General features: G+C 35.4%; 1 protein-coding gene across 12 annotated transcripts in view; it reads right to left on the bottom strand.

Moving 5' to 3' along the window:
• The window catches only part of LOC127845676 (WW domain-containing oxidoreductase-like), a 323,591-nt gene that overhangs the window by 273,386 nt on the left and 31,516 nt on the right, over positions 1-18,689 (bottom strand). For 4 of the 12 annotated variants that reach the window (XM_052376734.1, XM_052376732.1, XM_052376733.1 and 1 more), the window contains exons 6-8: positions 18,071-18,256; positions 14,960-15,218; positions 13,912-14,113 (exon numbers count right to left, since the gene is read on the bottom strand). In XM_052376734.1, the coding sequence (XP_052232694.1) occupies positions 13,928-14,113; positions 14,960-15,218; positions 18,071-18,256 (631 nt within the window). In that variant the 3' untranslated portion in view covers positions 13,912-13,927. Of the gene's footprint in view, positions 1-11,227; positions 14,114-14,959; positions 15,219-18,070; positions 18,257-18,689 lie in introns of those variants that run through there. The other 8 variants (XM_052376730.1, XM_052376735.1, XR_008033316.1 and 5 more) reach the window with 7 other exon arrangements.

Genomic DNA, 18,689 nt, shown 5'->3' with positions numbered 1-18,689 from the left:
CAAGTTAGGCTTGCAACAGAACTAATAAAAATATATAGATTATTATACAATTTACAAATCAAACATATTTAACTTAAATTAGGCTTGCAACAGAACTAATAAAAATATATAGATTATTAATTTATTATACAATTTACAAATCAAACATATTTAACAATCAAGCAGTCTTAGGTTTACTGAAATGTGCAAATACCAATTGGTTTTTATTTCTGAAAATTTAGAAAAATGAGCTAATATAAAAAAGGTTTAATTTTAATAAGTGGGTGTGTTTAAATTAACTTGAACTCAAAAATTATAATAGTCTGGAGTTGTTTTAATTTCTTACAGGTTTCTGCACACCGTACAGTAAGGTATGATCATGTTATTTTTGTCAGTAGTTAATTACGGCGCCGCTAATTACAATGTTACTGAACTATTATCGAGCAGATGGTCGTTGAACGTTATAATAACAAGAGGGCCATGATGGCCCTGCATCGCTCCACTGTTTTTTCTTTGCGAAAAAAACGTGTAATGCGCATGGGTTGAAATGTACTCAAGCAAATTGTGACTTTCTCTTTCTATCCCTCGTCCCACTGGGCGCTTAAAGTTGGAAGGATGAGCATTTTTATATATGGAAAAAGTTACTACCGTGTTAACTAAACAGACAAAAAAGCCTGGGAATTGTTGCACAGGTCCTTTGCTTATAACGTAGGTACATTTATCTCTCCAAAATATATTGTCGTTCTTTCTATTTCACATATTTTTAGATGCTGAAGATCAAATCTACGCATTTGATTTGAAACAGATTCACAAGACCCATAGGAATCAAAATTCCTTAACCCTTTACCAAACAACACATTTTGGACTTTCCCAATTTGAAAGAGGTTGCAGACGTCAATTGAATTAAAATGGAATATGAAGGAAATGATCAGGTAGGGTACAAATAATTGTGATAAAAGGAGAAATTGCTCATCAACCCACACATCCCCAAGACCAACGAGCCTGAGAATATTATGATAATCTAAAGATTATTTCTTTATATTTATAAATGTATTTAATTAAGTAATACATTTGACTTCTAAGATCAATTCATAACTAATATTAAGAAAATTATAAAATGGTCAGAAATATATATGGATTGTTGAGCAATTGACAATCATTTCAACAATTCATGATCAGTCACGATTCACAAATGGAACAATGAATCATTAGTTATTAAAAAGCAGCATATACGATAGTTAAGACATTGCACTTCATTAATTTCAACACCTTCTCTTCGATACAAAGTTTGAGTTTACCGTGCAGTATCATATATTGACTTTCCTTGAAATAATTATGTTCATGGAAGCTGTGTTTTTAAAATCAATAATATATTATTAAAATGGTTTTAACACTATAAAAAAGACATGAAATTAACATGTCATCCAAAATATTTTCATCCGGATATATGGTCACTTTCGACATATTTAAATAAAACCCGACTTTTTTCAGTTTATAAGAAAAACATTCATAACACATGTTCTTACTTCAATGCCTTTGTAAGCAGTCACCATCTGACCTAAAATGGCACTAAATGACAGGGTTTTATCTCATGTTTACAAGATGTTGATGTTGTTGTTGGTCACAGCCAAACAGCCGCAGTAATCTCCACTGGTAAACGTCATATGTTCAGTTTTGTGACCCCCGGGGCCGGGTCAAATTTGAACAAATTTGGTAGAGGACTATAAGATATCACTACATACCAAATTTAGTAGCCCTAAGCTCTATAATTAAGAACAAGAACATTTTTAAAGTTTGCACAAAAAAGGCCTTATTTAAGCATATGTTCATTTTTGTGACCCCTGGGACAAGGTCAAATTTGTTCCTAGGGGCATAATTTGAACAAACTAAGTAGAGAACTATTAGATGTCACTACCTACCGAATTTGGTAGAAATAGGCCCAATGGTTATGGACAAGAAGATTTTTATAGTTTGCACAAAATGGGCCCGATATAAGCATATGTTCAATTTTGTGACCCCTGGGGAACGGTCAAATTGATCCCAGGGGCTTAATTTGAACAAACTTGGTAGAGCACTATAAGATGTCAGTACATACCAAATTTGGTAGCCCTATGCCATACGGTTATGGACAAGAAGATTTTTAAAGTTTGCACAAAATAGGCCTTATATAAGCAAATTTTTGATTTTTTGACCCCCCAGGGCAGGGTCATATTTTACCCCAGGGGCATAATTTGAACAAACTTGGTAGAGGACTATTAGATGCCACTACATACCAAATTTGACAGCCCTAGGCCCAATGGTAATGGACGAGAAGATTTTTAAAGTTTTCACAAAATAGGCCTTATATAAGCAAATTTTCATTTTTTTGACCCCCCGGGGCAGGGTCAAATTTGACCCCAGGGGCTTAATTTGAACAAACTTGGTAGAGGACTATAAGATGTCACTACATACCAAATTTGGTAGCCCTTGGCCCAATGGTTATGGACAAGAAGATTTTTAAAGTTTTCACAAAATAGGCCTTATATAAGCAAATTTTCAATTTTTTAACCCCCCGGGGCAGGGTCAAATTTAACCCCAGGGGCATAATTTGAACAAACTTGGTAGAGGACTATAAGATGTCACTACATGGCAAATTTGGTAGCCCTAGACCCAATGGTAATGGACAAGAAGATTTTTAAAGTTTGCAGAAAATAGGCCTTACATAAGCAAATTTTCAATTTTTTAACCCCCCGGGGCAGGGTCAAATTTGACCCCAGGGGCATAATTTGAACAAACTTGATATAGGACTATAAGATGTCACTATATAGCAAATTTGGTAGCCCTAGGCCTATTGGTTATTGACAAGAAGATTTTTAAAGTTTGCACAAAATAGGCCTTATATAAGCAAATTTTCAATTTTTTAACCCCGCGGGGCAGGGTCAAATTTAACCCCAGGGGCATAATTTGAACAAACTTGGTAGAGGACTATAAGATGTCACTACATGGCAAATTTGGTAGCCCTAGACCCAATGGTAATGGACAAGAAGATTTTTAAAGTTTGCAGAAAATAGGCCTTACATAAGCAAATTTTCAATTTGTTAACCCCCCGGGGCAGGGTCAAATTTGACCCCAGGGGCATAATTTGAATAAACTTGGTAGAGGACAATAAGATGTCACTACATACCAAATTTGGTAGCCCTATGCCATACGGTTATGGACAAGAAGATTTTTAAAGTTTGCACAAAATAGGCCTTATATAAGCAAAATTTCAATGTTTTGACCCCCCGGGGCAGGGTCAAATTTAACCCCAGGGGCATAATTTGAACAAACTTGGTAGAGGACTATAAGATGTCACTACATAGCAAATTTGGTAGCCCTAGGCCCAATGGTTACGGACAAGAAGATTTTTAAAGTTTGCACAAAATAGGCCTTATATAAGCAAATTTTCAATTTTTTGACCCCCCGGGGCAGGGTCAAATTTGACCCCAGGGGCATAATTTGAACAAACTTGGTAGAGGACTATAAGATGTCACTACATACCAAATTTGGTAGCCCTTGGCCCAATGGTTATGGACAAGAAGATTTTTAAAGTTTGCACAAAATAGGCCTTATATAAGCAAATTTTCAATTTTTTGACCCCCCCCCCCCGGGGCAGGGTCAAATTTGACCCCAGGGGCATAATTTGAACAAACTTGGTAGAGGACTATAAGATGTCAATACATACCAAATTTGGTAGCCCTAGGCCTAATGGTTATGGACAAGAAGATTTATAAAGTTTGCACAAAATAGGCCTTATATAAGCAAATTTTCAATTTTTTGAATCCCCGGGGCAGGGTCAAATTTGACCCCAGGGGCATAATTTGAACAAATTTGAAAGAGGTTCACCACAGGAACATTCCTGAGAAATTTCATCAGATTTGGACCAGTAGTTTAGGAGAAGAAGATGTTTAAAGAAAAAGTTAACGCACGCACGGACGCACACACGACGGACACAGGACCATGACATAAGCCCCGCTGGCCTTTGGCCAGTGGAGCTAAAAATAAAGATTGCTTTAATTAGTTTCAAGTCGGCAATTTATCGCTTTTATTTTATTTATGAAGTCCATATATCGGATAGGTAAGGTGTGTATACTGTAGAGCAAATACTGGCAGAACCCCCCCCCCCCCCCCCCCCCCCGAACCCTTAATCTCGCCTTATCTCGGCAGTCTCGTTACGCGTGATTTAACAATGTCGAAATCGTGAATGCCCACTATCGACACCTTATTCCTGTTGTAAACGCTTTGAGAAAAATGATGCAACACTTTGAGAAAAATGATGCCCAGGTAAGTTCTACTTTTTGTGATTTATTTACGCTATAACAGGAACTTAAAAGCTTAACGTGTCTCTGTTGTAACTACATGTAGCTAAAGAAACTTCAGCGTACAGTTTATATAGTATTGACAGACCTGACAGACAGACAGACAGGCCAAAACAATATACCCCCGATCATTCGATCCTGGGGCATAAAAATGAGATACTATGCCACATGTTTAAATTTGAACAAGTGAATTAATCAGTCAAGTATTGTTTCTTTGTCCCTTTAACATGAATAAAAGACTTTAAAGAGATGAGTAAATTAGTCATGTTCTTGCGTAAGTGTGAATACCATCAAAAAATCCATATGTCTGCTGTGTTATTGCAGGTCCGGCTATGTCCAATGGTGCATGCCAAGGTTCTAAACATGCGTTCAGGGCGATGCTGATCTTCTAAAATGTTAAACCAAGGCCCTGGTATCGTTTAGGGGGCTCCATCCAGCAATCACTCCAATGGTGGATTCTGGACACCCTTTATGACCAACGTGAGTGCATATCTTGTATGTGTGTTTGTTTTTAAAGTTTATGAGGTTTTGTCATGACAATGCGGCATTGAGTGAGGATCACCTAAGTAAGCATTCAATATATCACTGCAATATCAGAACATCCGCATCCAGCTATTCTTGTGAAAACAATAATGTTAAAATGCATGTTTATAAAATTTAGACTAGCCCTTAATCATTTTACGAATGATTCCTCTACTATTAGTACATCTGATTTTAAATTTTCTTGTAGTTGTTTGGTTTATTTTCCCTTTAATAGTATATTCTACCACATTTCAAACAAGTTATAAACAATATATACCAGCTTGTTATCTTTGAGATTTTGATCACAAAAAAATGTCTTAAGGAGAAATTTACTTCAGAAGCTCATGAAAAATGGGTCTAAGGACATATCAGCGCAGTGCTGCAGATATGCCTCTGCCATCCGTACACTCTGATAAGGAGTCATAATGTCCCCTTATGAGACCACGAAACCTTACGTGACTTTATGGCAGACAGGTAGGCAGATGCACAGGCTGGTCTGCAGTTTTTCTGGTCGCATCTGTTGAAGTTAGATTCTAAAATCCATTTGCACGACAAGGCTCATAAACATTATTGTTCAACATTGTAGGACCTGGTTCTTGCTCAAAACGCAGTGATGGCAGTGAAGTGACCGACACCATATGGGTCTTATTCTCATCAGATTTTCCCCATCATGACTAATCACGGGTTTGGTGGAAAAGACTTCTTGTCTGTTTTAAATTTATTGCTCGATTAGAACAAGCAAAAAACATGATAAATAACATAATTATGTACTGTTATTATTTAACATAATTATGTACTATTATTATTTCCTAAATGTATATACTAAAAATCATGTAAATACATGAATTAACGTTTATTAGAAAACTATTGTTAATGATTCAAGAAATATGAAAAATGGTTTTAAAATGATTTTTTTTTATAGATTATACAAGATTTTTTTACACTTGAGGTAATAATTTTGTAAAAAAAACAACAACAACCTTTTCTTAGATATAACTTAAAATATAATTGTTGATATTTACCTGGTGGAATATGTTTTTTGTTATAAAAAGCTTTTGTTCAGCCAGACATGTCTTAGATAAAATAATATCTTTAATTTTATGTAATTTTCACACTGTATAAAGGTTGTTTCAGCAGATAACCAGAAATCAGACTGCATGTCACCGGTTGTTACATCAGTATGAGTTTGTGTTTATTTTGTATGTACCAATATATTTTGAAGGAGTCGAAGAGGTACTGTAATTTTCTATCTTGATGACTAAAAAACGTGCATTTTAAGAAAGAGCTTTATATGACAGTGCCTCTTCAAAAGTCAAAACTTTGTTTACATGACAGGTTATGTTTTGAATTAGCATTTAAAATACTTGTACCTTTTAAAAGATGCAAATGGGAATGTTGTTTTTGGTAGTTGTTGTTGAAATCAATATGAATTGCTATGAATAGAATAGTGAGAACTGTATGTGGTTCTTTAGTATGGTATTGTTTATAATAAATACCAGTTTAATTTATCATATACATGTAGTGTGAATAGCCTTTTAAAGTTTACATGAAATGCCAATTGTGTTGTTGTTTTGGAAAGATGATTGCATCTTGTTGTAAATAATGAATAAATCTTTTTTATTTGAACAATTATGAGATTTTCAATAAATTGCAAACCACTATTGCTGCTCTTCATTGGATATATTTTTAATAGTGCATTGCTTTAACATTTGAGTCTGGCTCTGGGAAAATTGGACTCAATGCATGTGCTCAAAATGTTTTCTCATATTAGCCTGTACCGTCAGCACAGGCTTATCAGGGACAACACTTTCCGCCAGAGACTATTTTATCGTACAATTCCATTTAGGTAAAATTTGATCGCTGATTTGCCCTGATTAACACTTGACACACATGCATTAAGACCCATTTTCCCAGACCGTGGCTCAATTATGTTGTTGCTGTGTGTCTTGTAATGACTGTGGATGAAGCCATCCATCATGAAATAGCGTGTCAACATAATCTAAATACTGAATAACCTTTTTTTAAATTTTATTAGGAAATATATGTATTACATGGCATACTGGTTAAATAAATATTAGGATGAACCACACATTACATAAACATCATCTGAAAACAAAATGATCACTCTGGTCCTCTTGCTAGTGTATCCCACACATACTGCTTATGACTAGACATATGCAACTTTAACATGATCATACAATTGTTTTCAAAACAATCTTTACACTGGTGCAATATAAGTTAAAAACCTACATATACATGTGAGATTGCACAACTGTCTGGTTATATGTAAATGCCTGGATGAACAATAAATAAACTGATTCATATTTGTTAATTACATATACTTCATCATGGTTTTATAACTTGTGTAAAATAAATGCATATAATCACGAAGAAATTAATACCCGTCATTGTGTTTGCCAAACTTTTTTTTACACATGTTAACTTCTTTCATGTTAAATAAGTAATATATATGGAAACATTTTTGGTAGCAAATTATATTGTTGCTAGTGTTCACCTTTTACTTATAAAAGACATAGAATAAGTGTGGAAAAGCACATAACCTCATTAAATGCTAGAATTTAGGGTCCTGTCTTAACAAAGATCTTATGACACTTTTTGATTATAACTGAATATTCAGCTTACAATAAATAGGCATTTAGAATCTGTATGATCCTAAAATAAAGGGCATGTGAATATTAAAAGGAAATAAATACAATTGACCCTTGCTCTGGGAAAATGGGGTTTAATGCATGTTCCTAAAGTATTGTCGCAGATTAACTTGTACGGTCCGCACAGGCTAATCAAGGAAGACACTTTCTGGTTTTATGAGATTTTCGTTCAAAGAAAGTATTTTGAAAAAGAAAATCCAGTCTAGGCCGAAAGTGTTGTCCCAGATAAGCATGTGTGGGCCACATAAGCTAATCTGGGACGACACTTCACACACATGCATAAAGCCAATTTCCCCAGAACGCGGCTCAATTTGATTGAATACATGTACCAGGTCTACTTAACCTAGGCTGTTCACTGCACACAAATTATAAATAATGTCTTAATGTCAGCACAACAAAATAGAAAGGCAAGACATATTTACTAAAAAACTACACCGTTGAAATCTAGCAAGAACATATCTGCATACCAATCTACAAGATGTGTGAAAGAGATGCTTGTAAAATCATTGCAATATAAGTAAAATAATGTGAAATAAATCAATTTATCTAATATTATAATGAGCTTAAGCATGCAAAATGCTCAAATGGCAAACAATAAATGGCTGCATGATTGAATAAACAGTTCAATATGTTCCAACTAGCAAAATATTTCCTTTTAAGATTGGCCTTATTTTTTTCTTAATCTTAATAAAATACCACTTTAGATATTGGATAGAGAGTAGCCAAACTTCTTAGCAATAAAACACATAAAACACTCTATTATCATTATCAGAACATTTAGACTGGTCCCTGAAGGTTTTTCTTAAGCTGCTTGTAGCTCCAGTTAATCTGATTCACCTTTGTGCTGGTGTCTCTCCCTGGTAATGTCTAGCTCCTTCAACAGGTGGTCATTAGTTGTAACCAGAAACCTGCATTTACAGTAAGGAAGTGAATGCAACACATTTGTCTTGTTAAAGTTGAAATCATTTAATATTAAGCTTGATTTATGCAAGAGTTTAGGCCGTATTATGAAAAGTTAAGTATTTGCAATTGTATAACTGATAACTTATTATAGTTATTTACCTTGGATTTAAGGGCACTTTTTTTTTTCATTCTATAACTGATACCAGCAGAGTTACCGGTATAACCTGTGCAGTTTGAACCTGACTCAACTTGATACACATGTTAATTTGTATACAGTACTTATAAGTGCCGTGTTGTGGAATCTGATTTTCTGTATTGCAGCGATGTGTTTGCCCAATTGGAAAAAGGACGGTTACACTTGGGAATTATGTTTTTTAATTCAAAAGTGTTTGAAATATCCTAAACTATGGGACTCAACTCATAAACCTTTTGTTAGCTGCTAAAAGCATTTTTCCTAATCATTAATTATGTAGGGAGTTTCGAGAACAAATTGAAAGTACAGGAAGGTCTTGTAAACAATGATAAGGAAGTATTCAATAATAAATGACTACTTTAAGTTTGCACAGTAAAATAAGATGTATATGCATGAATATTATGAAACAATAGAAATCTTTACATTAAAAAAGAATAAGTGTGGTATAGACTGTAGTTCCAAAATATCTAGCACAGGCCTCTTTAGTGATGCCTACCTGATTACAACTGGGTGTAATAGTCCAGTGCTGACACTGCCACAGTTCCTGTTTTTGCATGTCCATGCCTCCTTCTTTTACTGTCGGGTGCAAAAATTGCATTTGCAGCACTAGTGCTACTGACAGAGGTTACTAGTGCTGGTATTGTGTACTCCTGTCACATTTGTTGACATTCAACAAACCTGCTGCCTGCCTTAAAAGAGCAGCTGCTCTTTGTTGTTGGCTCATATCTGCAAATGTATTCATGTACATTTTTTTTATTTATAAAAACAAGTCACCATTATATAGTATAATCATAGATTCGAGAGATAATAACTGTTATGTAGTCAGATATTCCACTTGCTGATCTAAGTTTCTATACATTTTTCACAGAAATATGATCTTATCTGCTTTGATCATCTAAGTACCATCTTTATGGGAAATCTTCACCCGCCCCCCGCCCCAATTATCCTACATGTACTAACATCTTGATGTGTTTGTTTGTATGGTGTTTTTGCCCGTGTATTTAACTAACATTAAGGCAAAGATTCACTTAATTATGCTTCCTGGGTTTCACCAGTACTAGGCTAGGGCTCTGCAGTCTCGCCAGAGGAAATTCACATGGAAAAAATCAGCACCGCACGTGAGGATCGAACCCAGGACCCCTGAGTTACAAAGCGTAAACATTAACTGGGTCACTTAGCTACACATTATAGATGCAAATAAAAACAAGACCGATCTACCATTTAAGTCTATACAAGAAAAATCTTCATTAAATGTGTCTGCTTGAAGACACCTGTTAGGTAACTGTTCAACACATACTGTGATCAACTCAAACCCATTTTGGTCAACTTATACCTGTTTTTGGTCAACTGGTACCTATCCAAAGTCATCTCGTACCCAATATACAGAAACAGTTGTAAGATGGTCAACATATATTGATAATAGTATAAAACAGTATCCGAAATATAAACATTTGAATTTTGAAATGAAAAAGAGAAACCATTTATTCCCAGAAAACATAATTATTTTTGTTCGTAAATGAGGTAACGGTGCATACTTATTTTCTCACATTGCTTTCCATTTTAATTAACTCTTTGTATGAATTTCCATGCGGTATTGGGGATAAACTAGTAAAAAACAATGAAAAAGAACCATTTGAATAAGATACAATTTTACCAACCTAGGTATCAACTAATTTGATTAGATAAATGACAGTGTTACGAAGATATGCGATGAAAACAGAATGAAATTAATAGTTAAATTCAAACAAGCCAACAGTTAGACGTTTTGATCATCGTTACGTAACCCACTTTCGTTACAACAATACTATGGGATGTTTGACGTGTTTACAAATAAAAACAAGATTACGTCCATTAACTTCAAATACAATGTAGACCTTAATCACAAACCAAATGACAACTCAACGTTCCAAATGGGGATTACAATCGTATACAATTTACCTAATAAACAAGTACACTAAACAAGTAACCTTTACCTGAATAAGAACAGTGGAAAATACGTTCGAAACGACGCGGTAGAGTAATTCATCTGGTTGATATATAATACAACACCGTTCTAAATATTAACCTTTTACGAAAACTACCGGAAACGACCGACAACTCTGGTTCTCCGTCGTGTATGAATTCAGTATTACTAATGCATTCGTCTTAATGCATTCGGCATTCGGCTTACTTCATGTGAGCTGCTGCCTTGTGCGTATTCATTTCGCTTAGTAGAACTTACAAAAAATGCCATTTTCTAGCAATACTAAGTATTGAAATGATAATATGTCAGCAACAAGAAGATAGCCACATGAACAATTTTACAGAAATAATTCATTTGTCATTTACTCGAGAGAATACATGATTAACATACATCGAGTAAACATTAAAAAGAAGTATGCAAGCAATATTTCACTAACTGATAGAAACAAGCATAAAGACGTAAGGAAGACGCAGTTATTTTGGAACAAATAAAATAAAGCAAAATGCAATTGTCATTTAGCAGTATGCAATTGTCATTTAGCAATATATGTAATTGTCATTTGGCAACATGAATAGACTGGCGGATATTCCCTTCCATATTATTTTACTTGACAAGTTGTCTTATGCCAAAACATGTACTACTACACAAATAGCTCTCGCCGAATCAATGAATGATGTTTATATTATGATGACAATCTGCAGAAACATAACGATATAAAACATGTGCTTTACATCATCAAAAAACTAAAAATAAGTGTTTTTCTATGATGTTTGTTTGATTTTGAGCATGGTAAGAATTGACAGAAACATTTCAACCGTTTATACACAACAAGATCTTTGCGTTTATATACATGTGCATGTATATAATTGACAAGCAACAAGTAGATATTAATATTTTAAATAAATAAAAATCAACATACAACAAGAATATCGGTGAAACTGATGGATGCTCCCCGATGATGCGCTTTGTCAATCTATGTGTTTATAACCACCTAAAAAAAAATTTATTAGCCTAGGTGACCTTGACCCCAGTGACCTCAAACCTCATCAAAAGGTAGAGGTCCATGCAAGGTACCTACATGCCAAATATGAAAGAGATCGGTAAAGTATTGAAGGTGCTATGAGAAACTGTAACAAAAGTGTGACGGAAAAATCTATTATTAGCATGGTGACCTTGAACCCCAGTGACCTCAAACCTCATCAAAAGGTAGAGGTCCATGCAAGGTACCTTCATGCCAAATATGAAAGAGATCGGTAAAGTATTGAAGTTGCTATGAGAAACTGTAACAAAAGTGTGACGGAAGGAAGTAAGGAAGGACAAACTGGCAACTATATGCTCCCTGAAAATTTTCGGGGAGCATACATTTTCTGGAAGCATAAAAATTGACTACAAAATATACTCATCCTACAGTACATTGCTGCTATTGTGTACATTCTCAATAAATACATTGCACATTTCAGAATACCTCTCATGTATATTCAAGTTTCATGATCGGGTAGGGAGTAAGCCTTAAATGCACATAAGAACAACACTTTAAAGTGAAAATTATTTACAAACTCATTCAGACTTGGGGTAATGTATACAAGTATAAAACACATGTTATGACTTTGGATTGACCATTAGCTGTGATACAAACTGTTCTTGTTAAGGAAAACAATATTCAAAAACATCAGACCAATTATTTAATGATAATGATAATGTACAATGGAACATCAAACAGTAAAAATGGAATGAAAATTAACATGGGCTGTTTGTAAAACATGCATGCCCCCCATATGGGCTCTCCGTTGTAGTGAGAGCCATTGTGTGAATATGTTTTTTGTCACTGTGACCTTGACCTTTGACCTAGTGACCTGAAAATAAATAGGGGTCATCTGCCAGTCATGATCAATGTACCTATGAAGTTTCATGATCCTAGCCATAAGCATTCTTGAGTTATCATCCGGACACCATTTTACTATTTCGGGTCACCGTGACTTTGACCTTTGACCTAGTGACCTGAAAATCAATAGGGGTCATCTGCGAGTCATGATTAATCTACCTATCAAGTTTCATGATCCTAGGAATAAGCGTTCTTCAGTTATCATCTGGAAACCATTTTACTATTTCGGGTCATCGTGACCTTGACCTTTGACCTAGTGACCTGAATATCAATAGGGGTCATCTGCGAGTCATGATCAATCTACCTATCAAGTTTCATGATCCTAGGCCTAAGCGTTCTTGAGTTATCATCCAGAAACCATTTTACTATTTCAGGTCACTGTGACCTTGACCTTTGACGTAGTGACCTCAAAATCAAAATGGGTCATCTGCGAGTCCTGATCAATCTACCTATCAAGTTTCATGATCCTAGGCCTAAGCGTTCTTGAGTTATCATCCGGAAACCATTTTACTATTTCGGGTCACTGTGACCTTGACCTTTGACCTAGTGACCTGAAAATCAATAGGGGTCATCTGCGAGTCATGATCAATCTACCTATCAAGTTTCATGATCATAGTCCTAAGCGTTCTTGAGTTATCATCCGGAAACCATTTTACTATTTCGGGTCACCGTGACCTTGACCTTTGACCTAGTGCCCTCAAAATCAATAGGGGTCATCTGCGAGTCATGATCAATGTACCTATGAAGTTTCATGATCCTAGACCCAAGCGTTCTTGAGTTATCGTCTGACAACCACCTGGTGGACGGACCGACAGACCGACCGACCGACAGACTGACGGACTGACAGACCGACATGAGCAAAGCAATATACCCCCTCTTCTTCGAAGGGGGGCATAAAAATTAAGTGAGGCTTCATTGGTGACCAATTTAAGTAAACACAGGGATTTTTTTAATTTGTAACGAAGCCACAGTTAGTTATATCCTTAACCTCCCCAAATTTACAAATTATTAATCTATACAAATGATATATTCCATGATTACATTAGAGTTAGATCAATTATTTTTTTAACTTGTACATGTTATTTTTTAAACAAATTGCTTATACACAAGCAATTTTTGAAGTTATAAAGAGTCCGTTCAGTAAACTTGTTCTAAACTTTGAAAATATTTGTAAATAATTCAATGAAATATGCTCAGTACAAAAGTCTGAACCACTGAGCCACATTAAATAAAGTTTTTAAAATACTATTCTAGCATTCTATACTTAAACACAATCTTGTTGAATCATATACTAAACAAATACAGATCCTCTCTCTCTATTAATATCTTGTGTGCTTCGCATACTGAATTGCATGTAAATTCTAACATTATTTTACCAATGTTAAATTACCAAATTAATGCTATTTTTCCCTTTTAAATGAATAATCATGGTAACAAACATAGGTTGAGTCAATTTTACTCACATTCATATTGTTTTCTCTAGATGGGTCGCCCAATACGTTTCCTAAGTATTTTCTCGCTAATGTCCCACAATGCCTTTGCCAGTTCCTCATCACAGCCTGCGCTGGAGGTCGGACAACGACAACAGTTGTTGAAGTACATGCCTCCCACATTCTGCATCTCTGGAGCCACCGTGCAGTAAACCGTTGTTGCCGCACCTTGTTGCTGTTTAAGGAAAGTTAAATAAAGTGAAGTAAGTAAAGTATTTTTTTATTAAACTGTTTCCCGCGTGATAGAGGGACAGCCAGTTTGACTTCAGAGATGTGTCACATAAAACGATCTGAATTTGATCAAACTTCATATGCAGTATCCATACAGGGTGGACATATGTAGTATCCATACAGGGTGGACATATGCAGTATCCATACAGGGTGGACATATGTAGTATCCATACAGGGTGGACATATGCAGTATCCATACAGGGTGGACATATGCAGTATCCATACAGGGTGGACATATGCAGTATCCATACAGGGTGGACATATGCAATATCCATACAGGGTGGACATATGTAGTATCCATACAGGGTGGACATATGCAGTATCCATACAGGGTGGACATATGCAGTAACCATACAGGGTGGACATATGTTATTGTTATGTCGTGCTATTCCAGAGTGTTAATAACCCTTGAATAAAAATTATTTCTCCATAATTTACCCATACACCAACAAAGCACATCATCGGGGAGAATTCAAAATTACAGTTCTGACTGACGGACAAATTGCCATGTATATGCCCCCAACCCCATGCAATTCGGGGAAGCATAATAAACTATGGGATGAAATGACTACAAGTGACCTTAACTTTAATAATAAATGCTTTATAACTACAGAAAAAAACGTTTCACGAAAACATACTTATAAATCCAGGGAGGTGTCTAGTTGAACGATAAAATAGGTATGCATCATTAGAACAAATCTTCATGTCACTGATTTGTTAGTAAAAATCTCTCTGTACCAATACATAAAGTATAAAATCTACTTAATAGTACATTTAAACTAAAACCAACCATGGATTTTGTGAATGGCCGAGCCATGTAGAACAGTAGCCTGTAGAACCACCAATGCTTCTGAATGCCTGTGTACATTATATTGCCTGGATGCAGTGCCACAGAAGTCACTCCAAATCTAGACAATAGACTGTTCAGATGAAGCGAGAATAGCACATTGCAAAGCTTCGAGTTGTTGTATGCCTTCAGGTCCCAATATGCACTGGCAGGGGGAGATAACTTCTCCTCACTTATGTTCAGCGCGTTAAGGTCTCCAGACCTGCAGTAAGATCATTTTACATATAAAGCTTTTGGACATTACAAAAGTGACATTGCAACAAAGATACACCTGTCAGTAAAAATAATCAAGTAAAGGTTGGCCAAAGTCTTATTTTATTTCTCTTGTTTTACCTTTGACCTTAAATTGTTTGTGAATTGGATAAGTAAGTAGACAAGCAATCGTTGATGTCTCAACAATTTATGAAAAGGAAAGTACATTTCAGAGGTGTCATGAAGAAGGTTTCCACCGAATTTGAAATTTGTGTTAAACAGAAGTTATAAAGACTACAGGATTGACATGATGTCAAAGGCAGATTTAAACAACAATTACATTAACCAGTGTTATAACCTGGATATCCTTTTGTGTTTTAGAGATTAAGATATCACTACAATTACATGGGCTAAACATAACTAGATTTGCAACACCTTAAGGGTTTCGCGTGATGGAATGAGTGGAGAGATAAAATCAAATTGAAAATGGACTATTTCTAAAAAAATTTGGTACGAAAAAATATGTGGGTATGAAAAAAAAAAAAATGTGGGTACGAAAACAAATTTGAGTACGAACAAAGAAGGGTACGAACAAAATAAGGGTACGAACAACTATTTGGGTACGTAAAAAATGGGTACGAATAAAAAATCAGGCACGAAAAAATTTGGGTACGAAAAAAATTTGAGTACGAACAAATGGGTACGAACAAAATTTGGGTACAAACAAATTTGTGAACGAAAAAAATGGGTACGAATAAAATGTGGGTAGGAAAAAAACAAATTTGGTTACGAAAATAAATTAAGAGTACGAAAAAAAAATAGGGAACGAAAAAAAATAGGGTACAAAGAACTATTTAGGTACGAAAAAAATGGGTACGAATAAAAATTTTGGTACGAAACAAATTTTGGTACGAAAAAAATTGGTACGAAAAAAAAAAATTGGGTACGAAAAATTTTGGGTACAAAAAACTTTTGGGTAGGAAAAAGATTGGTACGAAAATTAATTTGGGTAAGAACAAATTTGGGTACGAAAAACATTTGGGTACGAAAAAAATGGGTAGAAATTTTTTTTTGGGTACGAACAAATTTGGGTACGAAAAACATTTGGGTATGAAAAAAATGGGTACGAAAAAAAATTGTGTATGAAAAAAATTGGGTACGAAAAAATTTGGGTACAAAAAAAAAAAATTGGGTACGAAACAAATTGTGTACGAAAAACATTTGGGTACGAAAAAAAAATGGGTTCGAAAAAAAAATTGGTTTGAACAAATTTGGGTACAAAAAACATTTGGGTACGAACAAAATGGGTACGAAAAAAAATTGGGTACGAAAAAATTTGGGTACGAAAAAAATTTGGGGACGAAAAAATGGGTACGAAAAAAAAAGGTGTATGAAGAAATATGGACACGAAATATTTTGGGTACGATTTTTTTATATTTAAAATCAATTTTTAATTGTCTAGTGCTTGAATTGTCTCGTGGGGGTGAATTGTCTTGGGGTTGCTATTAACGCTACATGTACTTCCGGCCAAGCCACGTGTTCATAGCGATTGCGCAATAAAAAACACCACTTTTTTGTAATTTTATCGAAAACTGGATTTTTCCCAGATATGACGAATACGCCAACAGGTAGATCACATTCTGGTCCATATACATGTCAAATTTCAGCACAAGTGTTGGGCCAGTTTTCAAGCGCCCCAAATCGCAGCTTTATACTGGAGCTTAATGAATTTAAGTCGCCATTATCATTCGTTCAATTGAACGTCATCAATGATGACGTCCAACATATCACTCATTCCATATTGTGTGATTCAGATGACACTTGTACAAGTATCATAAATACCCGTGTGATTCAGATGACACCTGTACATGTATCGTACATACCAGTGCGATTCAGATAACACCTGCACATGTAATCATACATACCAGTATGATTCAAATGACACTTGTACAGGTATCATATATACCTGTGTGATTCAGATGACACCTGCACATGTATCATACATATCTGTGTGATTCACATGATACCTGCACAGGTATCATACATATCAGTGTGATTCTAATGACACTTGTACAGGTATCATATATACCTGTGTGATTCAGGTGACACCTGCACAGGTATCATACATACCAATGTGATTCAAATGACACTTGTACAGGTATCATACATACCAGTGAGATTCAGATGACACCTCCACAGGTATCATACATACCAGTGTGATTCAAATGACAACTGTACAGGCATCGTACATACCAGTGTGATTCAGATGACACCTGTACATGTATCATACATACCAGTGTGATTCAGATGACACTTGCACATGTAATCATACATACCAGTGTGATTCAGATGACACCTGTACATGTATCGTACATACCAGTGTGATTCAGATGACACCTGTACATGTATCGTACATACCAGTGTGATTCAGATGACACTTGCACATGTAATCATACATACCAGTGTGTTTCAGATGACACATGCACAGGTATCATATATACCAGTATGATTCAGATGACACCTGTACAGGTATCATACATACCAGTGTGATTCAGATGACACTTGCACATGTAATCATACATACCAGTATGATTCAAATGACACTTGTACAGGTATCATACATACCAGTGTGATTCAGATGACACCTGTACAGGTATCATACATACCAGTGTGATTCAGATGACACCTGCACAGGAATCATACATACCAGTGTGATTCATATGACACCTGCACAGGTATCATACATACGCGCTATTCAAATGACACATGTCGTTGATACCAATGTGATTCAGATGATACCACAATCACATGGTCAGATATGTACATATGACTGTGATTTAGATGTACAGGTATCGGTCATACCTGTGTGACTCAGATGACACCACAATCACACGAGCAGGTGCATTCTTCATCAGCAGGTCCCACAGAAGCTTGGTAAGATAGAAGTGCGAGAGATGGTTGACTTGAAACGTTGTCTCAAGCCCATCCTCTGTTCGGGTATATGGCAAACCAAATACTGCTGCATTACAAATCAAGTAATGCAATGGCCTGGAATGCAAAAAAAATGTTTAAGTAAACAAGGTACATGTATATCAATATCATATCATTGTGGAATGCAAGTAGAGATTATCTCCCTATTTCCCATAAATTATCATGACTTCCTTAGTCTGTCATGAGATGAGTCTTAACCCATTACCACTTAGATACGTATTTTCACACATTTATAGTCCCTTAGAAAGTTATATTTAATTTAAGACCTTTCTTACTAGATTCAAGTTTTTAAAGCTTAACCTCCAAACATAAGATACTGATGAGCAGCAAACAGCATAAAACCTGAACAGACTGCGAGTTACTCGCAGACTGTTCTGGTTTCATGCTATTTGCACATTTTCACGTTGCTTGTAATTGGGAATGGGTAAAATGGGTCTTATGCAAAATGCAACCAACATAGCTCCAGACCAAGCAGCACATTCATGCAATC

The sequence above is a fragment of the Dreissena polymorpha genome, chromosome 9 (assembly GCF_020536995.1).
Source record: "Dreissena polymorpha isolate Duluth1 chromosome 9, UMN_Dpol_1.0, whole genome shotgun sequence".
In the NCBI taxonomy this organism is placed as follows: domain Eukaryota; kingdom Metazoa; phylum Mollusca; class Bivalvia; order Myida; family Dreissenidae; genus Dreissena; species Dreissena polymorpha.
This window is presented reverse-complemented; position numbering and strand designations above follow the sequence as displayed.